The sequence below is a fragment of the Misgurnus anguillicaudatus genome, chromosome 9 (genome assembly GCF_027580225.2).
Source record: "Misgurnus anguillicaudatus chromosome 9, ASM2758022v2, whole genome shotgun sequence".
Lineage (NCBI taxonomy): Eukaryota > Metazoa > Chordata > Actinopteri > Cypriniformes > Cobitidae > Misgurnus > Misgurnus anguillicaudatus.
The window spans coordinates 5880631-5903425 of record NC_073345.2 but is presented as its reverse complement, the minus strand read 5'-3'; the positions used below and the strand labels follow the sequence as shown (position 1 = coordinate 5903425).

The 22795-nt window shown below is 37.2% G+C and overlaps 4 protein-coding genes across 7 annotated transcripts in view; 3 read left to right on the top strand and 1 right to left on the bottom strand.

Annotated features, from left to right (window-relative positions):
• Window positions 1–278: 278 nt before the first annotated feature.
• On the bottom strand, window positions 279–9615 carry atg4a (autophagy related 4A, cysteine peptidase). 2 transcript variants are annotated; one of them, XM_055181183.2, is made up of 13 exons: window positions 9463–9615; window positions 8627–8731; window positions 8312–8383; window positions 8133–8231; window positions 7870–7971; window positions 6423–6495; window positions 5683–5762; window positions 5359–5570; window positions 5117–5195; window positions 3882–4027; window positions 3545–3601; window positions 1686–1797; window positions 279–1207 (listed from the first exon to the last, which is right to left on the bottom strand). In XM_055181183.2, exons 1-13 carry the CDS (start codon window positions 9470–9472, stop codon window positions 1143–1145), a joined length of 1212 nt encoding a protein of 403 aa, XP_055037158.1. In that variant the 5' UTR covers window positions 9473–9615; the 3' UTR covers window positions 279–1142. The 2 variants fall into 2 exon arrangements, with proteins under 2 accessions (XP_055037158.1, XP_055037157.2); XM_055181182.2 differs by lacking the exon at window positions 9463–9615 and having other exon boundaries at window positions 8627–8756.
• On the top strand, window positions 9599–12626 carry ankrd46a (ankyrin repeat domain 46a). 3 transcript variants are annotated; one of them, XM_055181185.2, is made up of 4 exons: window positions 9599–9759; window positions 10501–10825; window positions 11484–11642; window positions 12007–12626. In XM_055181185.2, exons 2-4 carry the CDS (start codon window positions 10515–10517, stop codon window positions 12221–12223), a joined length of 687 nt encoding a protein of 228 aa, XP_055037160.1. In that variant the 5' UTR covers window positions 9599–9759; window positions 10501–10514; the 3' UTR covers window positions 12224–12626. The 3 variants fall into 3 exon arrangements, with proteins under 3 accessions (XP_055037160.1, XP_055037161.1, XP_055037162.1); XM_055181186.2 differs by having other exon boundaries at window positions 9602–9759; window positions 10505–10825; XM_055181187.2 differs by lacking the exon at window positions 9599–9759 and adding an exon at window positions 9798–9964.
• A 1656-nt stretch (window positions 12627–14282) lies between these two features.
• tmem185 (transmembrane protein 185) lies at window positions 14283–19774 on the top strand. Its single transcript, XM_055181184.2, has 7 exons — window positions 14283–14449; window positions 14877–15053; window positions 16500–16707; window positions 16795–16878; window positions 16985–17161; window positions 18059–18182; window positions 18318–19774. The coding sequence occupies exons 1-7, from the start codon at window positions 14412–14414 to the stop codon at window positions 18560–18562; spliced, it is 1053 nt and encodes a 350-aa protein (XP_055037159.1). The 5' UTR covers window positions 14283–14411; the 3' UTR covers window positions 18563–19774.
• A 1111-nt stretch (window positions 19775–20885) lies between these two features.
• The window catches only part of stk26 (serine/threonine protein kinase 26), a 36814-nt gene continuing 34904 nt past the window's right edge, over window positions 20886–22795 (top strand). Inside the window, exon 1 of the mRNA XM_073871067.1 lies at window positions 20886–21348. Coding sequence (XP_073727168.1) covers window positions 21307–21348 — 42 coding nt within the window. The 5' untranslated portion in view covers window positions 20886–21306. The remainder of the gene's footprint in view (window positions 21349–22795) is intronic.

Genomic DNA, 22795 nt, shown 5'->3' with positions numbered 1-22795 from the left:
TGTAAATTGGTAGAAAATTGAGCAAGTTATGGTCATTTAAAAGTACCTGCGCCATTAAACACAATGCCACGAGTGAGCGAGCCGCCCGCGGCAAGATGGCCGCCAGGTGATGACGTTAGAGACTAGGCCTTAAGACATCTAGGCTTTATACAAATCTATAGTTAAGACTACATTTCGATATTTTCTTAAAGCCTTGCATTTGAGTTGAGAGCTGCTGTCCTCTACTGGATTTACAATGTATACAAAATTGTATTGATATAATAGTAATAATGAATATCTAATAATAAAACATCCATTTTTAATTACATGATACAATCCAAAACCAAAAACTATTAGTAACAATGACTTTGTATGCGACTGTCACATTTCCCAATACTAACAAACATTAAATAACTTTTATAATTTCATACATTTTTAGACAGTGATGAATTAACCCGATACAAAGATATCATTATTATAAAGGGACGGTAGCTTTACAGTTTATCGTTTTAAAAAGTGATAGGACAAATCCAAGTCTTGCTAAACGTATTTAAATATCTAAATATGAAGCCATATTTACACAAGTGTGCAGGGGTGGGTAAAATCATTAACCCATCTTAATAAGGAAAGGAAACATCACCTTTACCAGTCAGAAAAAAACATAAATATGTCAAAGAGATAGGCACTTATATAACCAATAAGGTTATTTCTTTCCTTGAATAACACTGAATAAAAGATGTCTGCATATTTGCCGTCTCCTGCAGTCAGGAGGTAGAGTGTGTTGAGGTTGTAAAGATATCATCCTCATGCACCGTTCTTTAAAACATTACAATAAAGTTCATGCAAATTGACAGTCCTGATAGCTTTTTTTAAATTAAAAACAAGTCTGAGCCTCCAAATGAGGCTATATGTCACACAGGGTTGCTACAAGGATCCTTGGCTTGGTTGTCCTGCTAACCGCAGATCAAATTAAAACGGCACAGGCTCATTTATAATGTCAGTACTGGTACTGTCCTGGCTGTTGTTTGCTTTGTTTACTTGTACAGTAATCGTGTTGTGCTTGGTGTTGATCTGAGGCACTTGTGCAATGTAACGCAGAAGAACATCTCTGATGCCTCCTCAGCCAGGACTCTCATTGGTTGATTAGCTGAGTGGGATGGAGATCACACGTTTAGGATCTCAAACTCCTCCTCTGACTCGAAAAGCTTGTCTGGAGACTCAATGAACTCTAATGGAAACACAGGTAGGGACAATCATTATACATCATACCACAAGCCTGTTGAATGCTTTATTCTGATTGGTTGAGAAATGTTCCATGGGTGTTGATTATATTTCAATAACCGCACACCTAACCCTTAAAATGTCTTAAAATAGGCACCAAAGCAATATTTTTGGTAACCGTGGTATAAGCAGAATAATTGACTCTGGTCCTTTGAATTGTTCGAAAATAATGCACACCTGCATCGTGCCGCATAAACACATTGGGTGTGCATTCGGGTTAAAAAAACAATGCCACTGGTTTGGGTCGGACTCGGGTCTAATTTTCTTGGGTTTGTCTCAGGTCAGGTCTGGTCTTTCTTTAAAAAAACGTCGAGCTCGGGTAAAAAGTGATTTGAGTTATTTCGGTCGGGTACATACAGCAAGTTTACAGTGGAAAAAAATACTGTATAAAACACTCTAGGTTATTATTTAGTATGTTGCAGTACCTGCTCCTGTGGTCTGCACCTCTGGTTTGGCGGGGGGAACAAACGGAGGCCAATGAGATGGATGTTTCTCTACCAGCTCAAACATACGCAAGTTTCTCTTCTTGAGGAACTCCTTAAATCACAGAAAAAAATCAGAGCGAGCACAAATATATTTAGCTTAATAGTAAACATGAAGCCTGCTTTTAGGGCTAGTAAGATTTTTGCATTGTTACCATTTTTATATATCATACACATAAAGCCCAATTTATACTTTTGCGTCAAATGTACGGCCTAGCCTACACATAGGCGCATGCCCTATGTCATAGCTTGACGCATACAAAAATGTAACAATCGCTGCATCTGAAACTGCCTACTTCCCTACACTGCAAAAAATATTTTCAAGAAAAAATGTTCTTCATTTTTGTTTTGGTTGCAGTAAAAATATCTAAAAATTCGTAAATTAAGATGCTTTTTCTTGATAAGCAAAACAACCCAAGAAAATAAGTCTAGATTTTAGACCAAAAATATCAAGTGTAAGTGATTTTGTGCATAAAACAAGCAAAAAATAATAATCTGCCAATGGGGTAAGCAAAAAAAATCTTAAACATTTTTCTTAAACACTAAATTCAAGAACATTACCCCATTGGCAGATTTTTTTGGTTTGTTTTATGCACAAGGTCACTTAAAGGCGGAGTCCACAATGTTTGAAAAACGCTTTGGAAAAGGAGACGGGCCGACTACCAAAACACACTTATAGCCAATCAGCATTAAGGAGCGTGTCTACTAACCGACATCCTTGTCGGGTTGCGTATGTGTGGGGCGGGTCTATCAACAGAAGGTCCAGATTCTATTGGAGTAGGGGCGTGTTTGTTTAGCCGATTTCAAATATCAACATTGGCTTTCAAACATCGTGGACTCCGCCTTTAAATTTGACTTATTTTCTTGGGTTGTTCCGCTCATCAAGAAAAAGCATCCCAACTTCTTTTCTCATTTAGTATTTTTGTCTTGCTTTCAGTAAAAAAAAAAACTTAAATCAAGATTAATTTTCTTGATAAGCAAAATTATCTAAGACAATAAGTCTAGTTTTTAGACAAAAAAATAAATAAAATTTAAAAAAGTAAAAAAAGTCAATTTGGCAAAAAGTCGACCTACATGACACGTGATGTATCAACATGGCAGATGCAGTATGTCCAAAATTTCATTCACGCTACCGATATTCATAGTATATAGAACGTACTGTTTTAACGGTCAATGAGTAGGTAGTGTCACAGTATGTGGTTTCTGATGTTTCAAATCTACACAGCCCATAAGTGCTGTGATTGGTCTCCCTCAGGTCAAAACATTTGCATCGCATTTCCTCATACGCATTTCCGCTTGCGACGGTAAATACAAAAAACGACCAAGTTGAATTAAGGAGCGATATTTAACAACACAAGCCTCAACAAATCGCTGTCTTTTTACCTTCATCACTGATGATGCTTCTGCAACAATGTACACAACAAGCGGCTGCTTCTTCGGCTTTTGCCTTGATACTGTAGTAGGTTACACACGTGCCATGCCCACTGCCTACTAGCATGTCGACGCAAACATTGACACAGAAATATAAAAAAAAATGGAAAAAAAAAATGGCGTAGAGCATCTGTCCTGCAACCTCCAACCCCACTCCAACACTCCTGTCTCTAATTTTTAGGTAGCTGAGAACTGAAGTCTGCAGGACAGGTGCCCTCCCAAACAGGGTTGGAGACCCACGGCATAGAGGCTATGGTGTAAGTCTGACGCAGAAGTATAAATCAGCCTTAATAATCACATCTAGCCCAATCCCTCACTCCTTGACAATGTAAGTGTGTACAACTAACAGGAACAATAAGTGACAGTCCTACCTGCTGAACCAGCTTACACCAGCTGTCAAAGTCCGCCTCAGTCCTGCAGAAAAACCCCTAGTGGCGAAAAAAACCAAAGTTACTGTCATTTCCATTTCAACAAATAAAAACCTAAACTACACGTATTCAAACGCCTGCTATTGAAAACATTTGGCTTAATCTCTCATTTATCAGGTGTGAAGTTATTTATCTTCACTCTTTACATACGGTACTAGAAATTGAAAAGAGGAGAAATTGAACTGAGCAGCATCTATACAGAACTTTTGTTACAAATATTTAATTTCAGCTAATTTTAGTGACCCTTGAAAGTGCCTTTTGACATTGTTTGAGCTCTCACCAGTGCAACAGAAGGGTCCAGGTTTGTGATTTTCATGCGGTGTGGAGTCCTCTGACAGTGATAGCTCAGATCATCCACAACAATGTCTGATTCAGACTCCACAGCCTGCTGGGTGGTGTGAGGGTCCAGATAGATCAACTCATCATCTGTTCAGGACAAAGACACGTATGATGAGCGAGCATAAGACAATCCGTCAAAACTAAATTAGTCACTATTCCAGAACAACCAAACAGTTAATTTTTTGTGCCACCATGTGGGCTAACTGCAAAACCACAGCTTTGACATAAGTTGAATCATTATTGAAATTTCATTACCAAGAATTCTGTAACTACAATGTCAAGATGTACATAAAGACTGGATTTACACTGCAAATCTTGATACCCAATTCCGATTTGTTTCCTGTATCCGATTTATTTTTTAAACAACCTGCTTGCATCATCTTTTAAAAGCGAATCGTATCTGATATAACCATAAACACTTGGCAAAACAATTCAAGGCTGACAGCTTAAACCTCACGATGTCACGATATGCAATGGACACAGACAAAATGATTATACAAGATTATAAAGATTTATTTCTGTAACAAGACATAAAACGTTTAACATTACTCCATTAAGCTGAGCCGTCTTCCTCCATTACCACGCTATAGAGTGTCATGTGATCGCCGGTGGTGTTCACCTGAGTTGATGTTCATTTTCAATGACGCATAACACGTCTTGACGGGAATATCCAATCTGTCTGCTTACATTGCGAATATCGGAATCTATGCACTTTTCCTGCATATCAAATTTGTGCCACATGAGGAAAAAAATCGGACTTGAGTCACTTCAAACATACAGTGTAAATGCGGCCTTAGACATTTGGCAGATGCTTTTATTCAAAATGGCTTGGGTTGAATTTAAGTATGCGTGTTCCCTGGAAATTGAACCCACAACCTTTGCATTAGTAACAGAATGCTCTACTGATCAAGATACAATACAGGGACATCTAGGGGTGGTTTCCCAGACAGGGATTAGTATAATCCAGGACTAGGCTTTAGTTAAATTAGGAAAAATAACTAATTTTAACAAACAAAAGGCATTGATGTATTTTAAGATATGTCAGTGCAAGTTGTATTATTCAGTTTGGACAACTCTTACATTTATTTTAGTCTAGGACTAGTCTAATCCCTGTCAAGGAAACTGCCCCCTAAGATATATGAATGGATTCAAAAACAAATTAAAAAACCCACTCACCAATAAATCCGATAAAATAATAGGCCAGGTTGGGCTTTCCTCCTAAAACACCACATGATTGTGGCATTTTAAAACACTCCTAATAAAAAAATACAAAACAAGAAATACTTAAAGCAAATAAAAAACAAAGTGTCTTATTAATATGCTGTTTGGACACAAAGTGGAATACTGATATCTTTAAAGAAGTGTTTCTTCAACCTAAATCATAATCCATCAAAAACAACTCTAAGGCTGTGTCAAACCTTGAGAGCCTGAATATAAACAGGGTTGATGTTGTTGATACCCATCCGGAGAGGAATCAACAGCAGCAGGGGCCTCCAGTCCAGGGGCCTTTTTGGCTGAATGGCTCTTCCCTGGCCCTCTGAACAGCTCTGGCCGGACATCGAGACCTCACCCTGGCTACAGGCACCGGCCCTGGATCTGCTCTCATAGCGTGGCTGATGACACTGTTTCTCTAGGTTTGGAAATACAGTAGGGGTGAGGCCACAAATATAAATGATACAAAATAAATGAGCTCAAATACAATTTAGACTTTGTAATCTCTAATATAAAGATAAAACACTTACTGATGTCCTCAATAACAACCGTGTTGTCCATTGACACGTACACAGCCAAAGAATTCCAATCATCAAACAAAGCAAGTTTCCTGCCGACAAAAAAATATAAAAATGTTCATGTATCTGTTATGATTACAAACCCATTTGACATTTTTAAGTAAATAAGACAGAACAGAAAAGTCTTTACTCTGCCCTAATGAATAGCATGAGAGTAAATAGAGACTAGGACTGTCAAGTTGAATGAATGACAAAACTACACTCTCAGAAAAAAAGATACAAAAGATGTCACTGGGACAGGTCCTAATATGTATTATTTTGGCACAGATATGTACCTTTAAGGTACCAGTATATACATCTAAAGTACGAATATGCGCATTTTAGGTACAAAAGTAAAAAGTAAAGTGACAACTTTTGTACCTTCTTTAACCTCTTTTATCTGAGAGTGTACAATACAAGTATAATATAAAAGTATCATAAAATGATTTATGAAGCAATATAATAGTTTTGTGTCCAACAGAACAAAATCTGAAATTTTATTATTGATGGTAAAAAATCCAATTGTATGGCATAGCTCTCAATTCTCAGTTGTAATAGTTGTAGTTGTAAGTTATTTAAACCTGGTGCATAAAAACCACACGAGGATAAGTGAATGATTACAGAAATGATATGTTTTAGGTGAACTAAGTCTTTACAACAAGGACATCTGATGATTATACAACAATTAAACAACACAGTAAAATTCCACTTACTTGAGCACTTGTGCCACGGTATTTGGACCGTACCATTCTCCAACAGACTTACCCTCTCCAACACCCATCTGAGCTATACAAACAAAATACATCATTTAATTTCACTGTTGATCTAATGTGATGTACCAAGCACAACGTTGTTACATCGGACCTGACTTTTAACGCAAACACACAATGTTCAGCACAATCTTTAGGCTTTTATAGACCAGTTCAAATGATGTAAACAACACTGGTCCAGAAACACTTCCTGTTACAGTTTGTGACAGTTATTTTTTTATTTCACATATATTATTATCTTTAAGATGTTTGATGTAAACAACACTGGTCCAGAAACACTTCCTGTTACAGTTTGTGACAGTTATTTTTTTATTTCACATATATTATTATCTTTAAGATGTTTGTTTAACTTCAGTTAATTCAGGTTTATATGTTCTGTTGGTTTATTTTATCCCAACGTTTATCTAGTGTTAAAAAACGTAAACGGGAGGTGCTTCTGGACCGGTGTTGTTTACATCTTTTGAACTGGTCTATAGATCAAACTAAATCAGCCGCTCTCCGCCTCTTTCATTTTTGTTTCATTTTGCGAAAGTGTGAAAGTTGCACAAGCTTATTACAATAATTGCTTTGAAATATTAGAGAAAGCTCGTACTTATACATGTACAAAATGGTGTGCAGTACGTTTACTAACAACACAAGTAGACGCAAACTAGGCAGAACCGCGCCGTGCTAAACGCCTCATTCGTGCCTTTACATTGACTTAACATTGAAATCACTCACGCCTGACGCCTCTACTGCGGCTGGTGTAAACGCAGCATTACCGTGGGTTCACACCAGCAGCATTTTAGGCGTTAAATTCGCTTCTACCGCATCTAGTTTGCCGCTTGAACATTTTGAGTTTATTTGCTTCATTCGCTCGTGAAACCCGCACGTGAAATTCTAGTCTTCGAGAGATTCACGTGGAAATTTGCGTCATGGGAGGGGCTTCTGCGACTCCGCTCGCTTTCTGTAATCACGTCACTACTAGAGCAAGCTCCTGATTAAACTACACGCACGAATGAGGCGGAATCGCGTCTACCATGCCGCACTAAACACCTCATTCGTGCTGTGAGACCTTCAGATGCGTGTCAACACGTCTTCACATTGACTTAAACATTGAAATCACTCATGTTTATGCTATGTACACACCAAACGCGGGGCATCGCATTACTCGCAGGATTTAACTTCGTGTCATGCAAATTTTTCGCTTAAGTTGAATATTTTGGGCGAAGACGCAATTGAGGCATGTTTTCACAGCAAACACGGCGCCCATGTCGCGTCATTCGCATCACCCCAAAAGAGGACGCGTCTGTGCATTGACTTTGTATGTAATCTACTCGCGCAAATCGTTGAACTCGCATCTGGTGTGAACCCACAGTTAGACTTTTGAACTCCAGTGTATTCGTCTCACCCATCTGGTGGATGGAGTAGCAGCTATCCTTCTTGTCAAGAAAACAGTGCAAGATACGGTGATACTCTTTAGGCTGAGGCTTTTCTGGATCCCATCGCCAATCTAGAAAAGAGAGTAAAGTAAAGCACTTTAACCAAACATGCACGATGAAGACTTTGCACCAAGACTTTGGAATGATTTAACTTAAACACTAATTGCTTTGGACCTTGGTTACTAAAAATGAATGTTTCAAAATAATTTTAATCTGGTAGATGTTCAATTACCACGTTCAAGGTGCCTACAGAGCAAAGCCTGTGCAAGAATCATCTGTCCACATCGTAGCATGCAGCCCCAGCCTGTGTCTGATGAAGGACCTGTTCCTCCTGTAAACATCAAATAAAGTGCACTTCATAGCACACTAACATTTAGATTCACCCCACTCTTAGGTAAAAACTAGACTTACCTATGGGCGAAAACTTTTTTCTGTATGTAAACCACAGTCTTGATCGCACATCTGAGAGCAGCTCTGCTTTCTCTGGGAAATTATGAAGGGAAACACTCATGAAATTTCATGTCTTTTATCTATTTAATCTCAATTTTCCCTAAATTGCTCAGTTTGTCAAACAATAAAGTGACATTTTAAAATGTTATCATTTTTTATACTAACAAGATAATTTTCTGAAAGTATAACTACATATTACTTTATCAAAATGACAATGTAGGTAGCTTACTCGGTTGACTCATCTCTTGACAAAATTGAAGATAAATAAATCCTTACTTGTTTTAGTATTGTAACACACTCCCAAAATCCACACCGGCTCGTCTGATTCTGGCAAGTCTTCTAAATACTCGAACACGATATTATTCTCATACTTGGCTAAAACTGAAATCATATGTGACGACATCAACACCAAATGCATTAAATGCAGCTTTGTCACCATCCTGAAACATTAACATCATCATCACCACATAAGAAACAACCACAAGTAGTAGGTTGGTCGACAGTGGTACAAATACACTGACTGAAATCTCTTATAAAAATACTATGGTGATACCATGGTATCAGGTGGTAGTGATGGTAATGTGGTACACTGATACATAACATGGTAGAGTCTGAGTACCATATTCATGACCATGACATGGTATGATCCCCAGTAACATGATAATATCACTGGTACATATTCAAGAAATTGCCCAATACATATTATGACCGTGGTACATGCCCTGTAATACCATGGTACGTATCCAAGACACCATGGTTTAACCACAAAAACATAGTATAACCATGGTACATTTTGGTAGTTTTTGTCAGAGGTGTAACCAGAACACAGTAATAACTGTTGTGATCAGAAATAAACAACAGTAAATAAAACTGCTCTGGGCAGACCAGTGAACCCAGCTGATATAAAATGAAAGTAAGAGATTCATAGGCCACTAGAGAACAATGAGAAAACTTAAAACTCAGTTACAAATGTTTCAGTTTAAGAGACACAAACAGATCTTATTGAACCGCTGTCGGCGCTGTTATAACTTAAAACATCGCCTGAATATGATCGGCTTAATAAATCGTCAAACTGCTGATGATATTTCTATATTTGTCTTTAAATTCCCTACCTGCCTCCATCCTGGACTGTCATCGGCGTTTAAAGTCAGCGATACAAATACAGCGCATTGCATTGTGGGTAATGATGTCCTCATCGCATTCGTCCCGGTACTGAAAATCAGCATGAAAACTACATTTACCAGCGTTGACGTTGAAACGCGGAAGTTGGACTTCATCAAAATATTGCACAGCATGATGGTCCCGTAGTCTTTTATCTTTTTGCGTCGTACATTTGTTTTTCTCGAAGCTGACAGAAAAGGGGTCGGAAACGAAGTGTTTTTAGCACAAGTTTGATCTGTCACGCTGAGGTATTGATAAACCCTCGTCTGTCTCAGAAAGGATGGGATTAAATGGGATTATTGATTGCAGTTGTAATGTGTTTTTGTTGTTGGTTTATTCTAGCTTGGCTAACCGTTAGCTAGTATGACCACAAACAAAACTCTTAAATTTTAGCTTTTTGAAAGTAGCCACTTATTGATGACGATAAAATAGGTCTGCAGTGATTTACTTCAGGTATAACATTTATGTGACGTAGTAAACTATTTCATAATCTAATCGGAAATGTAGTTTGGTCCTATGTTTAGAAACAGTGACGTTATTCTGTTGTTTTCTACATTCAAATCGTGATCAATAGTTGATAGTATATCAAAGATTTGTTAAAATGTATGTATTTGTTAAAATGTTTTTATTGCAGAATAAAAAACAAGAGCAGATATTAACAGGGCAGACATTCATATCTCATCTATGATGCAATTTAATATAATATTAAAAAGTACAAATAATAAAACCAAAAAATGTCAAATAAGCATCTAAAAGAAAAACATAGTATTAAAATGATTTCAAATCTTTAAATGAGCTTTATGTATAACTAAAAGGGTACTTTTTTTTTACAAATAATTCTTGTAATTTGCAATATTTAATTGAATATAGGCAGGCCTTAACTATATATGATTAAAAAAAAGCTACATTTTAGGTCAAATTCTGCATTTTTGGACTGTTATTGTGTCACATTTACTACCAGATTTGTAAATTTTATTTCTAAATTTCAGATAGCCCGTCCAGAATGTCCTACATCTTCATCAACGACTCTCTGCAGACCACCGTTCCTCTCCTGCAGGCCTGTATTGATGGTGATGTAGCTCACGCTAAACGTCTGCTCGAGTCGGGCTTTGACCCCAACACACGGGACTGCCGCGGACGGACCGGTCTGCACCTGGCCGCTGCTCGGGGAAACGTTGAGATTTGCCGTCTGCTGCATAAGTTTGGTGCTGATCTGCTTGCCACCGACTCCCAGGGCAACACCGCACTGCACATGTGTGGACATGTTGATACCATCCAGTTTTTGGTGTCCAACGGCCTCAAGATTGACATCTGGTCAGTGTCTTTTTGCCCTTAAAGGTGCAGTGTGTAAATTTTAGCGGCATCTAGTGGTGAGGTTGTGAATTGCAATCAACGGCTCAGTCCACTGCTCACCTCTTGCTTAAAGATGTCATAGTTGGAGACAACTTAGTGAAAAAGTTTGTCCGTTAAGGGCTTCTGTAGAAACATGGCTGCACAAAATGGCGGCTTCCATGTAAGGGGACCCTCTGTTTATGTAGTTAAAACGTCTCATTCTAAGGCAATAAACACATAACGGTTCATTATGAAAGATCTTTATACACCCCTGATAATTTAGTTTTGTATATTATTTTGCATTTCTGTCAAGAGATCCTTCTTAAAATTACACACAGCACCTTTAAGGAAAAAGTAATGTTAGTGAGGGCATCATGGTCCTTCGATATTAATTGCAGTATTGAGATACAACAGAATTTATGTTGCATATCATTTAAAGTATAGAGTAATTGTGAAGTCATCAAAACGGATACATTTTGTATAATTCTAATGTAAATTTTATAAAGAATTGTTTTACTGGCACATAATTTTTTCTTCTGGAGATAAAGATGTCTTGCATAAAGACACAATGATGCATAGATCAATCTTTTGTTGTATTTTTCTGCTTTAAATTCAAGCATTTTGTTTAAAATATAAACAGTAATCATAACGGAGCAACTCCACTGGTGTTGGCCAAGAGACGTGGGGTAAATAAGGATGCGCTCCATCTGCTGGAGGGACTGGAGGAGCAGGAAGTGAAGGGCTTCAATCGTAGCTTACATTCCAGTCTGGAGAAGATGCACATGGCTGAGAATGAAAGGTAATATTTGGGCAATTGCCAACATTTTAAAACAACTTCAAAATCATATTGCAAACACCAAGAACAACATGTATATGAAGAGGAAACTCTTACCTTTCTCACTGGCTATGTTTGTAAAACTTACTACTGTACTGATCTTATTATGTTGCAGTGTATGTTGCAATGCTCTTTGTATTGTTTAATAAGCCATGCATTATGCTAGTGTTTCATTATCCCACCCTTGAGACAGCCAGTGTTTCTAATCTAACTGTAAGATTTCAATCATCTCAACGTAAGAGCTTGATGCTGTAAAACTGTCTTTGAAAGACACTTTGATTTGATCCTCTAATATCCTCACTTATTTCGGCTGTTGTATCTCATGCAGTGCCATGGAAAATCACTCTCTTCTCAACCCACACTTACATCACAGCGATGGCATGCTTTCCAGCTTCCGAACCACATGGCAGGAGTTTGTGGAGGATCTCGGTTTCTGGAGAGTTCTCTTACTTCTCCTTGTTATCTGTCTGCTGTCACTTGGCATTGCGTATTATGTTAGTGGGGTCTTACCGTTCACATCGAATCAGCTGGAGCTTGTGCATTAAGTTAACATTTTAACTCATTTGAAACAAGATAATAAACTTGGTCTTTCCATAGCTAATGATTGTTCATACCGTTACTGATAGTGTATAACCACACTTCTACAAATTGTCTACATGCGTTCTGTGATTCAACTGAAAAACCAATTGTGTATATTATTGTAAATAATCCTTTTAATGTGCTACAAAAATGTAATTTCTTTATACATTTCACTTGTTTTAAACGATTCTTGTATTGTGTTCTGCATACTCATGGTTTTGTTTTCAAAGCAGCTCATTTCACCACCTTTTCAAATAATTCCTCTCTTGTTATGCCCCATTTTGTAATGATCTAAAAACACTAAGTAATGTAATTTATTGAACTTTCGCATTAAAAGTTATGTCTGTAAAAAGTGTAATGCAAATTTTATATGGTGTTTGTGTGCAGTTTTCTTCTTATTCTTTTCTTATTATTATTATTATTTGGGCCATTCTACGGAAATGTCAAATTTTCTGTCCCTAGCCTTTACAGAAATATTACACTTGAAAAACACTTTAGGGTTACAAATTTTTTATATTTTAAAATTAAACAATGTTATTTGAACAATGACACCTTCTTGAGCTATCAATGTAGCAATATTTGATTTTTATTAATTAATTAGAATTCCAAGCAGGACAGAAGTGCTCGTCCCCACAGTCATGTACAGAGGGAAAATGCTTTATTTTGAGATCAAAAACAGTGTTTTCTTCCATTTAAAATACAATAATGTGTATCTCAACACATCAATGTGTAACTATCAAATATATGTAGTAAATTACATGCTAAATAAATATTATAAAATATATAATAAAAGTAGTGGTCCCCTGGAGTTGTGTCACTGGTGTTACCGTTTAACAAAAAAGCTCTTATTTTTAAAATCACACTGATAACATCACTTGACTTTCTTCTTTCACTTTCCGGGAGATCTATGAAGAGAAGCCCATGGTAAGTCCACTGTCTCTTTTCAGTTATCAGAAATCATCTCATTTATCTCATGATTTCATATGATGCTTTTAGTTTAAGTCACTGGTATGACCTCCTTTATTGTTTGGGAATTGCAAAAAACTAGATTAAATGGATTAAACTACTTAATTTAGTGAGTATACAATGATTGACAATATGTGGTTTGATACTTTGCAGCAGCAATTTTGTAAAATGCTGTTTTCATGAAAATTGAATGTCACTGGTGTTACTGTCACTGGTTACCTTCCTTATGGGTAACACCAGGGACTGGTAATTTGTTGTGTCACTGGTGTTACTGTTTTTTTCTTTCACATTAAATCAAATCTTTCACGTGTGATATAATGATAATTTTAAATGCATTGAATTCTGCTACACTTAAGAATGAAGCTTTAAAGCTGAAAAAAATGATAAATAATACTTAATAAACACCTTTAATATTGCTAAAGAAGTAAGGTAACACCAGTGACAAAAAACATGGTGTATGCAGTCTTTAAGTACATGCACACAAAAAATAAAAATCATTAAGCTGACATTTATGTGTAAATCATTAAGCTGTCATTTATGTGTACTCATATGTCAAAGAGTAATCGAATAATGTGGTCTAAGTTTAAATGTTAGAAAAAGAAATAAATTGTAAGACATCTTGACATACCAAAAGTGGACGTTTCTGTAGAATGACCCATTAAAAAACATTTAATAAATGTATGTCAGTTGGTCAAGGAAGACCTTATTATACCAATGTGGAAATGGTCTCTCTTTACACGTGCGTTGGTTCATTTATAACAACAAAGATATTTAAAGGTGGGGTGCATAATTTTTGAAAAACACTGGAAAAGTAGTCGGGCCGACTAGCAAAACACTTGTAGCCTATCAGCAGACATACACAAAAGAAGCTAAGCTTCTTAATAAAGTCAACAAATAAAACAAATGGTTTTAAGTAGACTATATTTAAAATGTAACCCTCCAAATTGTTTTATCCATTGTTGTTGCACTTGCTCACAAAAAGGTGGGAGACCCCTGATTAAAGATTATTATTTTCATAAGCATACTATTGTTTTTCTAAGATACTGTGCGCACAGCGCCATTCGGCGGAAGTTGAGGGATGAGAGTGTGACGTCACTGTGTTTGGTTGCGTCTGTCTGTACTGATGTGAGAGACAGTCAGTTAGCATGCCTTTCAATTTCGCTTTAACTATGGTCTGAAGAGGAAATCATGAATCTCCGCGGTGTTTTTCAAGATTTCAACCCCAGGTAAGCTTCGACGCGTGAGGTGAACAATAAAACTCACATGCTTTGTTTTGATAAGCTGAACATTCACTTTGTTAGCTTAGCTGCTAATGTTCACTCTCCAGGCCTGTTTGATTTGTTTTAGCGTGATGTGACATTAAGCAGGAAATAAAACGGCATTAATAATAAACCTTTAACACGAGCATTATACATTTAACACTTTATACCCTACAGTACTGGGACTTAATCAAACACTGCACTGACTGCAGATACAAACATTTGCTGCTAAGATTCTCATACAAGCATTAGCAATGCCACTTTTATTTAAGTCAAATTGTATTTAAAGCCTCGTGGTTTTGGCAAAAGCAATTTAAGATTGATAAATCTGGCCATGTTTGAAAACTGCACATGTCTTTGATTACGGTTTAACTGTGTGTGTGTTATTTTGCAGTAAGTTCCTGATCTATGCATGCCTGCTGCTCTTCTCTGTGCTGCTGTCATTGAAGTTGGATGGCATCATCCAGTGGAGCTACTGGGCGGTGTTTGCACCCATCTGGCTCTGGAAACTCATGGTCATCATTGGGGCTTCAGTGGGCACTGGGGTGTGGGCTCATAACCCACAATACAGGTCAGTCAGTGTGACGTCAGTCAGAATCATGTAGACGTCAACATGAAATCAGATTGAAATCTATTGCTAATCCATGCCATGTACCACATTAATCTAAATGGAGCCCTACTGAAAAAAAACAACAACAGCTGAAACAGCATAAACTGGTGAGCTTGGTATTAGCTAGTTTTGTTGGTGTAGCAAGCTGTGTTGTGGTCACTTTTTAAGATGGTCTAGCTGGACTTAGCTGGTCAGGCTGGGAGTATAAACGTACACCAGCTACTGCCACCTTAAACCATTTTATGCTGGTTTTAGCTGGATTTTTCAGTTGGGAGTAGATAGGGCTGTCACAATTATGAAATTTGGCTGACGGTTATTGTCTAATAAATTGTGACGATTATGATGATGATTAATTGCCTGTTTTGGGGCTTTGACGATTAAGACGATTATTGACTGATTTATTGCTTTGACATTTAATTCACATAATTTTTTTTTGTTTGTTCATGAAATAATTTTCACACATTTTTGTGATTATTTAAATGAAATCTTTTGCCAGGTTTACCTGGCAGTAAATATTAATACTTAATAATAATAATTCATTAACATAACACACATTTAAGTAATTACTTGAATATATATATTATTTCATAAGAAATAAACACAATAAATGTACTGAATGAAAATAACTGAAAATAAAAATGCAATCAAAATAAACTATACCAGAACAGGCCTTAAATAGTAGCTAATCCTGCTAAGATTATATTAGTACTGGACCACATGCCTGTAGTGGCTGAAAAAAAATCCTGCAGCTCCCCCTTGTGTTTTTAGAGAGATGTGCAATCATTGCGGTGATCTGAAATCATCACGATGAGGTCAAACGATCGCGATAATACGATTATTTAATCATTGTGACAGCCCTAGGAGTAGACTAATTATGAGATTATCATGTAGATTATATAAATAGATTTTATGAGATAAGACGTATAATAACTTGTACAGATTTAGATTCATGCATTTGGCAGATGCGTTTATCTAAAAAAAAATCATCATTAACTCAATAAAGGTCATGGGAAAAGCAGATGATAAATGATAAGTATTACCATTGGGTTACAAGAAGAAAGTCTCAAGAGTGAACTTGACCTCCACATCCTGTTCAGAAAGTCTTCCCTAAAAATGTGTCCTGGCTGTGTTTTAGGAGGGATGATCATGTGAGTCCTCCGCAATCCACTTCAGACACATTTTAAGATCTGAATGTTTCTCATACAAAATGTCCACATTTAATCTTTTGTACAATTTCTCCCAAATTAAAAATTGCTCGAACATGTTTTTTATTTGTTACATAATGCAAATAGTCATATTGCAAAATTAAAATGCACATTTCTGTGGGTCAGAGGGAGTTTGTATTATATCACTCTCAATGTCCTGTGATCAAGCGTATTGTATGATCCAGTATGTTGTGGTCTTCAGGGCTGAAGGAGAGACCTGCGTGGAGTTCAAGGCCATGCTGATCGCTGTGGGCATCCACCTCCTCCTGCTCACCTTTGAGGTTCTGGTGTGTGCCCGCGTAGAACGGGGTTCGCACTTTTGGCTTTTAGTCTTCATGCCGCTCTTTTTCGTCTCGCCAGTTTCCGTTGCGGCTTGCGTGTGGGGATTCAGACACGACCGCTCACTGGAGGTATTCGCTGCAGAGATTTTTCCGCTCAAATAATTCCATAATTTGATGTATTAATCTTTTCATCCTCCTGATTTTTGTATTCATCAGCTGGAGGTTCTCTGCTCGGTCAATATTCTTCAGTTCATCTTTATTGCATTGCGACTGGATGAAATCATCAGATGGCCGTGGTTGGTAAGGACATCGGTTAAACTTTTTTTGCACTGGTGACTTAGTCACCTGCAGTTGATTTGTTTGTAATTCAAGCTCTGCACATTTAACAACATCATGTCTTTGCTAGGTGGTGTGCGTGCCGTTGTGGATTCTTATGTCCTTCTTGTGTCTGGTCGTGCTCTATTACATCGTCTGGTCTGTGCTCTTCCTGCGCTCCGTGGATGTTATTCCCGAGCAACGGCGTACTCACATCACCATGGCGATCAGCTGGATGACCATTGTTGTTCCCCTGCTTACCTTTGAGGTTCGATTCCGACAACATTCGTTTTGATGATGTCATTTATGCAAAAATGTGACAGTGTGACTAAAACCACTTGTAGCATGTCTTGTGAGTGTTATTGTGTGATGTATATGTTATGATTTACTGACCCTTTTGTTGTCCCTAAAGGCCGAAGTATGGTGCACATACAGTGGATTTTTGAAACCCTTCGTACATTGTACGCATAGGTCGCGCATGCACGTACAAGAGAATGTAGTATGTAGCCCAGGAGATGGATTGCATTTTGTCGCAATGCTCATGCGTCGAACATCTGTGTACACATAAAAAAACTATACTTTACAAGGCTGTGCCTTCGACTGTGCGCATACGTTCGCGTATATGTAATAAATTAGATTATAGACGGTTTCATTGGTCGCACGTGCGGTGACGCGATTAAGCGTCTGGTCCGAACTTTACTTCCGGTTTCTGTTTGTTTAATGGTCTGACTAGTTGCTCACACTGAACTTTTAAACAAATACCTCGTCGAAAATAACAAATATTTTGGTTTTCTAGGTAATCTACGTGTTGTTTATTTTGCTTGTTATATAAATAAACTACTTTAAAAGGACTTTGTTGTTATTTTTTCTTAGTGGAGTTTACCGGAAGTTACGTGTTGACCACGAAAGACTCTGGTTTATGTTGTTACTGCTGAAACCGTCTATACTCCCGACTTATATAAATATCCTAGCTGTTCTTTTAAATATAATGAAAATGAATTGCAACTTCAGTTAAATTACTCCTTCATGCTAATCTCTTTTGCGTTGATTCATAAATGCCACATCAAGACAATCGAATAGGTTTGAAATGAGATGAAGATGAGTCAATGATGACAGCAATTTTATTCACAAATGAAACCTTCATCATTATTTGTGTTGTTTTCAGATTCTTCTTGTGCATAAGCTGGATGGTCATTATAGTTCCAACTATGTTCCAGTGTTTGTGCCTCTCTGGGTGTCTTTGGTTACTCTAATGGTGACCACGTTCGGTCAGAAAGGAGGCAATCATTGTACGTAACATTTAACCTATATTATTGCTGGGTCATTTAGTTACCCACTCTTCATAACTTAATGAAACCATATTTAAAAAGTTTTCCTTATTGTTTATTTTTAAACTGTCACATCTGATTTCTCTGTTTTTTCAGGGTGGTTTGGAATTCGCAAGGACTTCTGCCAGTTCCTCCTTGAACTTTTCCCATTCCTGAGGGAATACGGCAACATATCATACGATTTGCACCATGAAGATTCCGACGTGTCCGAGGAAATGCCCATCCACGAAGCACCAAAAATCGCTCCAATGTTTCGTAAGAAGACGGGTGTGGTGATCACTCAAAGTCCTGGCAAATACTTTGTGCCACCGCCCAAACTGTGCATCGACATGCCAGACTAATGCTCAGATTTTGTCATCGTTTGACTGTTTTCGAACAGTGAGAAAAACCATAGCACTATGCACTGGGGTCCACATTAGGACGTACCCGTTGAGAAAGAAAAATTCAGTCCTGCTACAAAGATGTTTCTTTTGAGCTCCAGTTTGGTAAAGACTCTTCAGAAGACGAGCTAAGCTCAAATTAAGCAGATCCTAGCCATTTTATATTTGTAAACCATAGCTTCTTCAGTCAAATACAACTGCAGATATGGGACCTATTGCCCTCAGGACTGGTTAAACTTTCAAGACAACTCGGTAAATGATATTGTAAAGGCAGTCTAACCTGTGGATAAAAGAGGGTTTTTACTGGCAGGTGGATTTCTTTTTTGTTTAATTTTAAATTCATATATAACGTATCTGTCAGTCCTAACTATGATGTTTGCTCTTCCACTGCAGTATTTTTCTCTGTGTAATCCCAGCAGTTATGGCAGCCCCCTTATGATTGCTGCGTTTAGGGTTACAGAAAGTTGTTAATATAAAAATCTTGTTTTAAATGCATTTGAAATTGATTTATTAATTTGAAAAGGTTTTATAAGACAAGGCCTTCCGAAACTGGACGTCTAACAGGAGTACAATACAACAATTTTCTACAGTTTAATTAAACTGACTCCATATTGTTCAGTTTGTACGTAATTATACAGCTGTCTTTGTGTGAGATTATAACCACTTGACAGAACCTGTTATTACTGTATATTCCCTGTAATTTTAGAAAAGCAGAACCTTTGAGTTGGCCTTTCACAGTAAACAGTAAGCACTGATTTGGACCAACTCATTTGAACACATTTATAGTAAAATTACAATTTAACACCCCCCCCTTTTTTTTTAAAGATCTTTAATTGTTAATTTAAGTATTGAGCAGTTACAGTACATTTCCCATCCTACACCAAAAATAATACATCCAAAAGTTTTGTTAAACTGTTATGTCAGGAAATTAGATGTTTCCTTGTGTTGGATTGTTTCTCTTTAGTAGTCAGATACTTTGGTCGCTTTCTCAGCTGGTCTGATGAAACAGCCATAGAAATGTATCATTGTAGATATGGACCAATATCACAGTTTTACGTTCTCCAATGTACTACACATTTAACACTCGTCGTCGTCATTGTGTCCATTCCTTTGTAAAGGCAACGTAGCTTTCAACAGTGCCTGACATTAAAATCTCATTGTTTACCGTGTAAATGTTGTGTGAATTTGTCTATGTTTTACTTTATTTTTGGTATTAATTAAAAATGAGCACATTTATAGTTTCTAACGTATTGCAATGTTATTTATTCTAACATTTAGCGTCACAAGGTTTCTTCTGTAATAACAGGAACTGTACTTTTGGATTGCTGTTGAAAAGGAATTTTGGCCTTACGTCATTTATTTTGCATTATAGGTCATTTATTAACCAATACAGGCACGGCTTAACATTAGTTCATGGTACTGTTAACTTTACCTTTGCATTGGTTCAATAAAATGTACTACAGTAACAGGAAGCTTACAAAATTCTAGATGCGGGCAGCAGGGTACAGCTAAAAAGAGATACCTCGGTGGTGTAAAAACTCTAAATAGTTAAATTATTCAGTAATTTAAATGGGCAAAACGGTTAGAAATACATAAAAAATAATTTTCATGTTTATTTCACATTGAAGTCTGTAAAAAAGACCTTTTTAATATGATGAACAGATTGCTTGCTGGTGGTCTGGACCAGATGTGTGAGAGTAATTTTAAAGAGTGATTTAAATATGCCACAAAGATAACTCATAATCGTGCCACCTAGAAAGGCTATAGTGGTTTTGTTGGCTGAATGAGTTTTATATCAAGGGCTGTAACTGATAAACCGCTGATTATTTGCATCTTTTGCCATGGCTGTCCATTTATGAATATATATTTTTTTTTTGCTGATGCAGATTTTGAAAGAAGCATCTGTCCGATTTCGATATTTGTCACTTGCTCGTGTTGGGTCATTAAAATAGTCCACCGTTTCTGCAAAGTCCAAATACACATGCATTAACAGTGTTGGATGTAACTAGTTACTAAGTAATTAGTAATAATTTAATTGTTTTTAATTGTTTAAGTATTTTTTTTATTTAAACAATTATATTAAAATAGTTTAGAAGTTTTTGTGAGACCGGTGAAATGTAGTCCGGGAATGTTGAAACTTTACCAGCACCCTCTGTCACCCAAAGCCTTCTCAGGATGTATGTACCATCAATTAAATGTTTAGGAAAGGTACGCCGTAGCTGAGTTAAGTTAGTGTAAATGTAATTAGATCTCTGATGGTGGCAGCAGCGGCATTGGTGACGCAATGTCTGTGTGCTCGCGGTCAGAGCGCGCGACTCCACCCAACGGCAGAAGCACAAAACAAGTTGACGAGCGCCGCGCGAGTCATGACGTTTGAGAGGATCTCGTGAAGAACAAACTCTAGGCAAACTCTTAACAAAAAGCATGTAACGAGCTCTCGACGAGCGATTAAACCATCTGGAATTAATAAAAGTAACTGAAAAGTCGATTTTAGGAAGGAGTCATGGTCGCGGAGTGTCGAGTGTGACGGAGTTTAAAGCTAACTGAGCGCAGCTAGCCCGGGAGTTTGGCGTCGCGAGCAGTTTCACGAACAGTGAAAATATAGTGATAAAGAGAGTTTTAGTACAAAGTAGTGAAAGTTAAAGCTATTTAGGTGTCTATCTGAAAGTTTATTTGCTGTGTAGTTGGTCTGTGGACGGTTGGAGATGGCTCAGTCGCCGGTAGCTGTTCAAGTTCCTGGAATGCAGGTGGGTTTGTGTGGAAAGGTAAAGCCAGGCCATCATCAGTATGAATATTATCCCGCATTTATCAGAGTATACTCGTATCACATCTATATATTCATTAGTGTGAGTTCTTAACAGTTTACATTAAGTTTATAAATAGTTTTAAACACTAAAGTTGTCACGACATTATTGTTTTTTGGACATGAACCATAGCATTTGTTTTGATCATATTCTTTGATAATACCTTGGATTGCCATGTAAATTTGGTTGCACATAAATATGGCAAGCAGCCAGTTCAGTTGTATTACAGCGTGATATATCACTACAGTACATTAATTGAACATTTTTATCATTGATAAGGTCAGGTCGTTTACCATGCCTGGCTTTAACCTCCTCAGTCATTATGTGCATACACTGTTTATGAATGAAACTCATATCAATGCATATTAAAAAACAATGCACCACGATCATTAGAATTTTGCACATGCAATCTGATACCATTTTGAATGTTTGTTTTAATCAGTCTCCATATAAAATAACAACAATCTCTGCCTGCTTCGTGTATTAAGAAATTATAATAGTGTATATAAATAGTTTATTAAAATGCAATATTTATCTTAAAAATGTATTAATGAGTTGACAGGGCTCAACGCAAATAATTTTTTATACTGGCCCGGTCGGGCCAGTGGTTCAGGTTTTCACTTGCCCTGCCAAAATTTTCACTGGCCCCAATAAAAAAATGTCAGTGTCACATATTTAAAAATAATAATTCAAAAGTCAAATTTAATTGTATAGATATACAACAGACATGTTTCAACAAAAAAAGGCTCCCAACTTTTCTGCTTTACCTGTAAACTGACAAATTGTGCAAAATATGGCATTGCTTCTTTCATCGTGTTTTACCTAACTAAATGTCTGCTTCCAAGAAGTTAAATAATATACATTGATGAAAATATATTTTAGTGACTGAGGGTGAAGCACTGGCCCAATCGGGCAAGTGACAATACTTTGTACTGGCCCGAACGTCTCTCACGCTTGCCCCGGGCCACCGGGCAGTCCTTTATGTTGAGCTCTGGTTGATTTTAGAAAACAAAATTTAAAAAAATGTATCAAAGTCTGGCATGGGCTTAATTGTTACTTTGGCACCATTTAAGCCCATATATGTTCCAAATAAGACCACAATAAGGGTGTTTTCAGACCTGAGCCTTTGTTTCGGAACCTGTTGCGTTTTCTCCTTTGGTTCAGTTTGTTAAGGCATATGTGAACACTGCAATCGTGTTGGGTCCACTTCGAGACCGCTTGAATGAGGTGGTCTCGTCCCGATTGCAAACGAACTCTAGAACGGTATAAGTGTGAAAGCAATTCGACCCAACAGACCAATAAACATCTTATATCTTTATTAACTATGAACTATTGTTGGGTGATATGCCCCATTGTGCGATCATCCTATCTATCGTCAACCTGTTACACA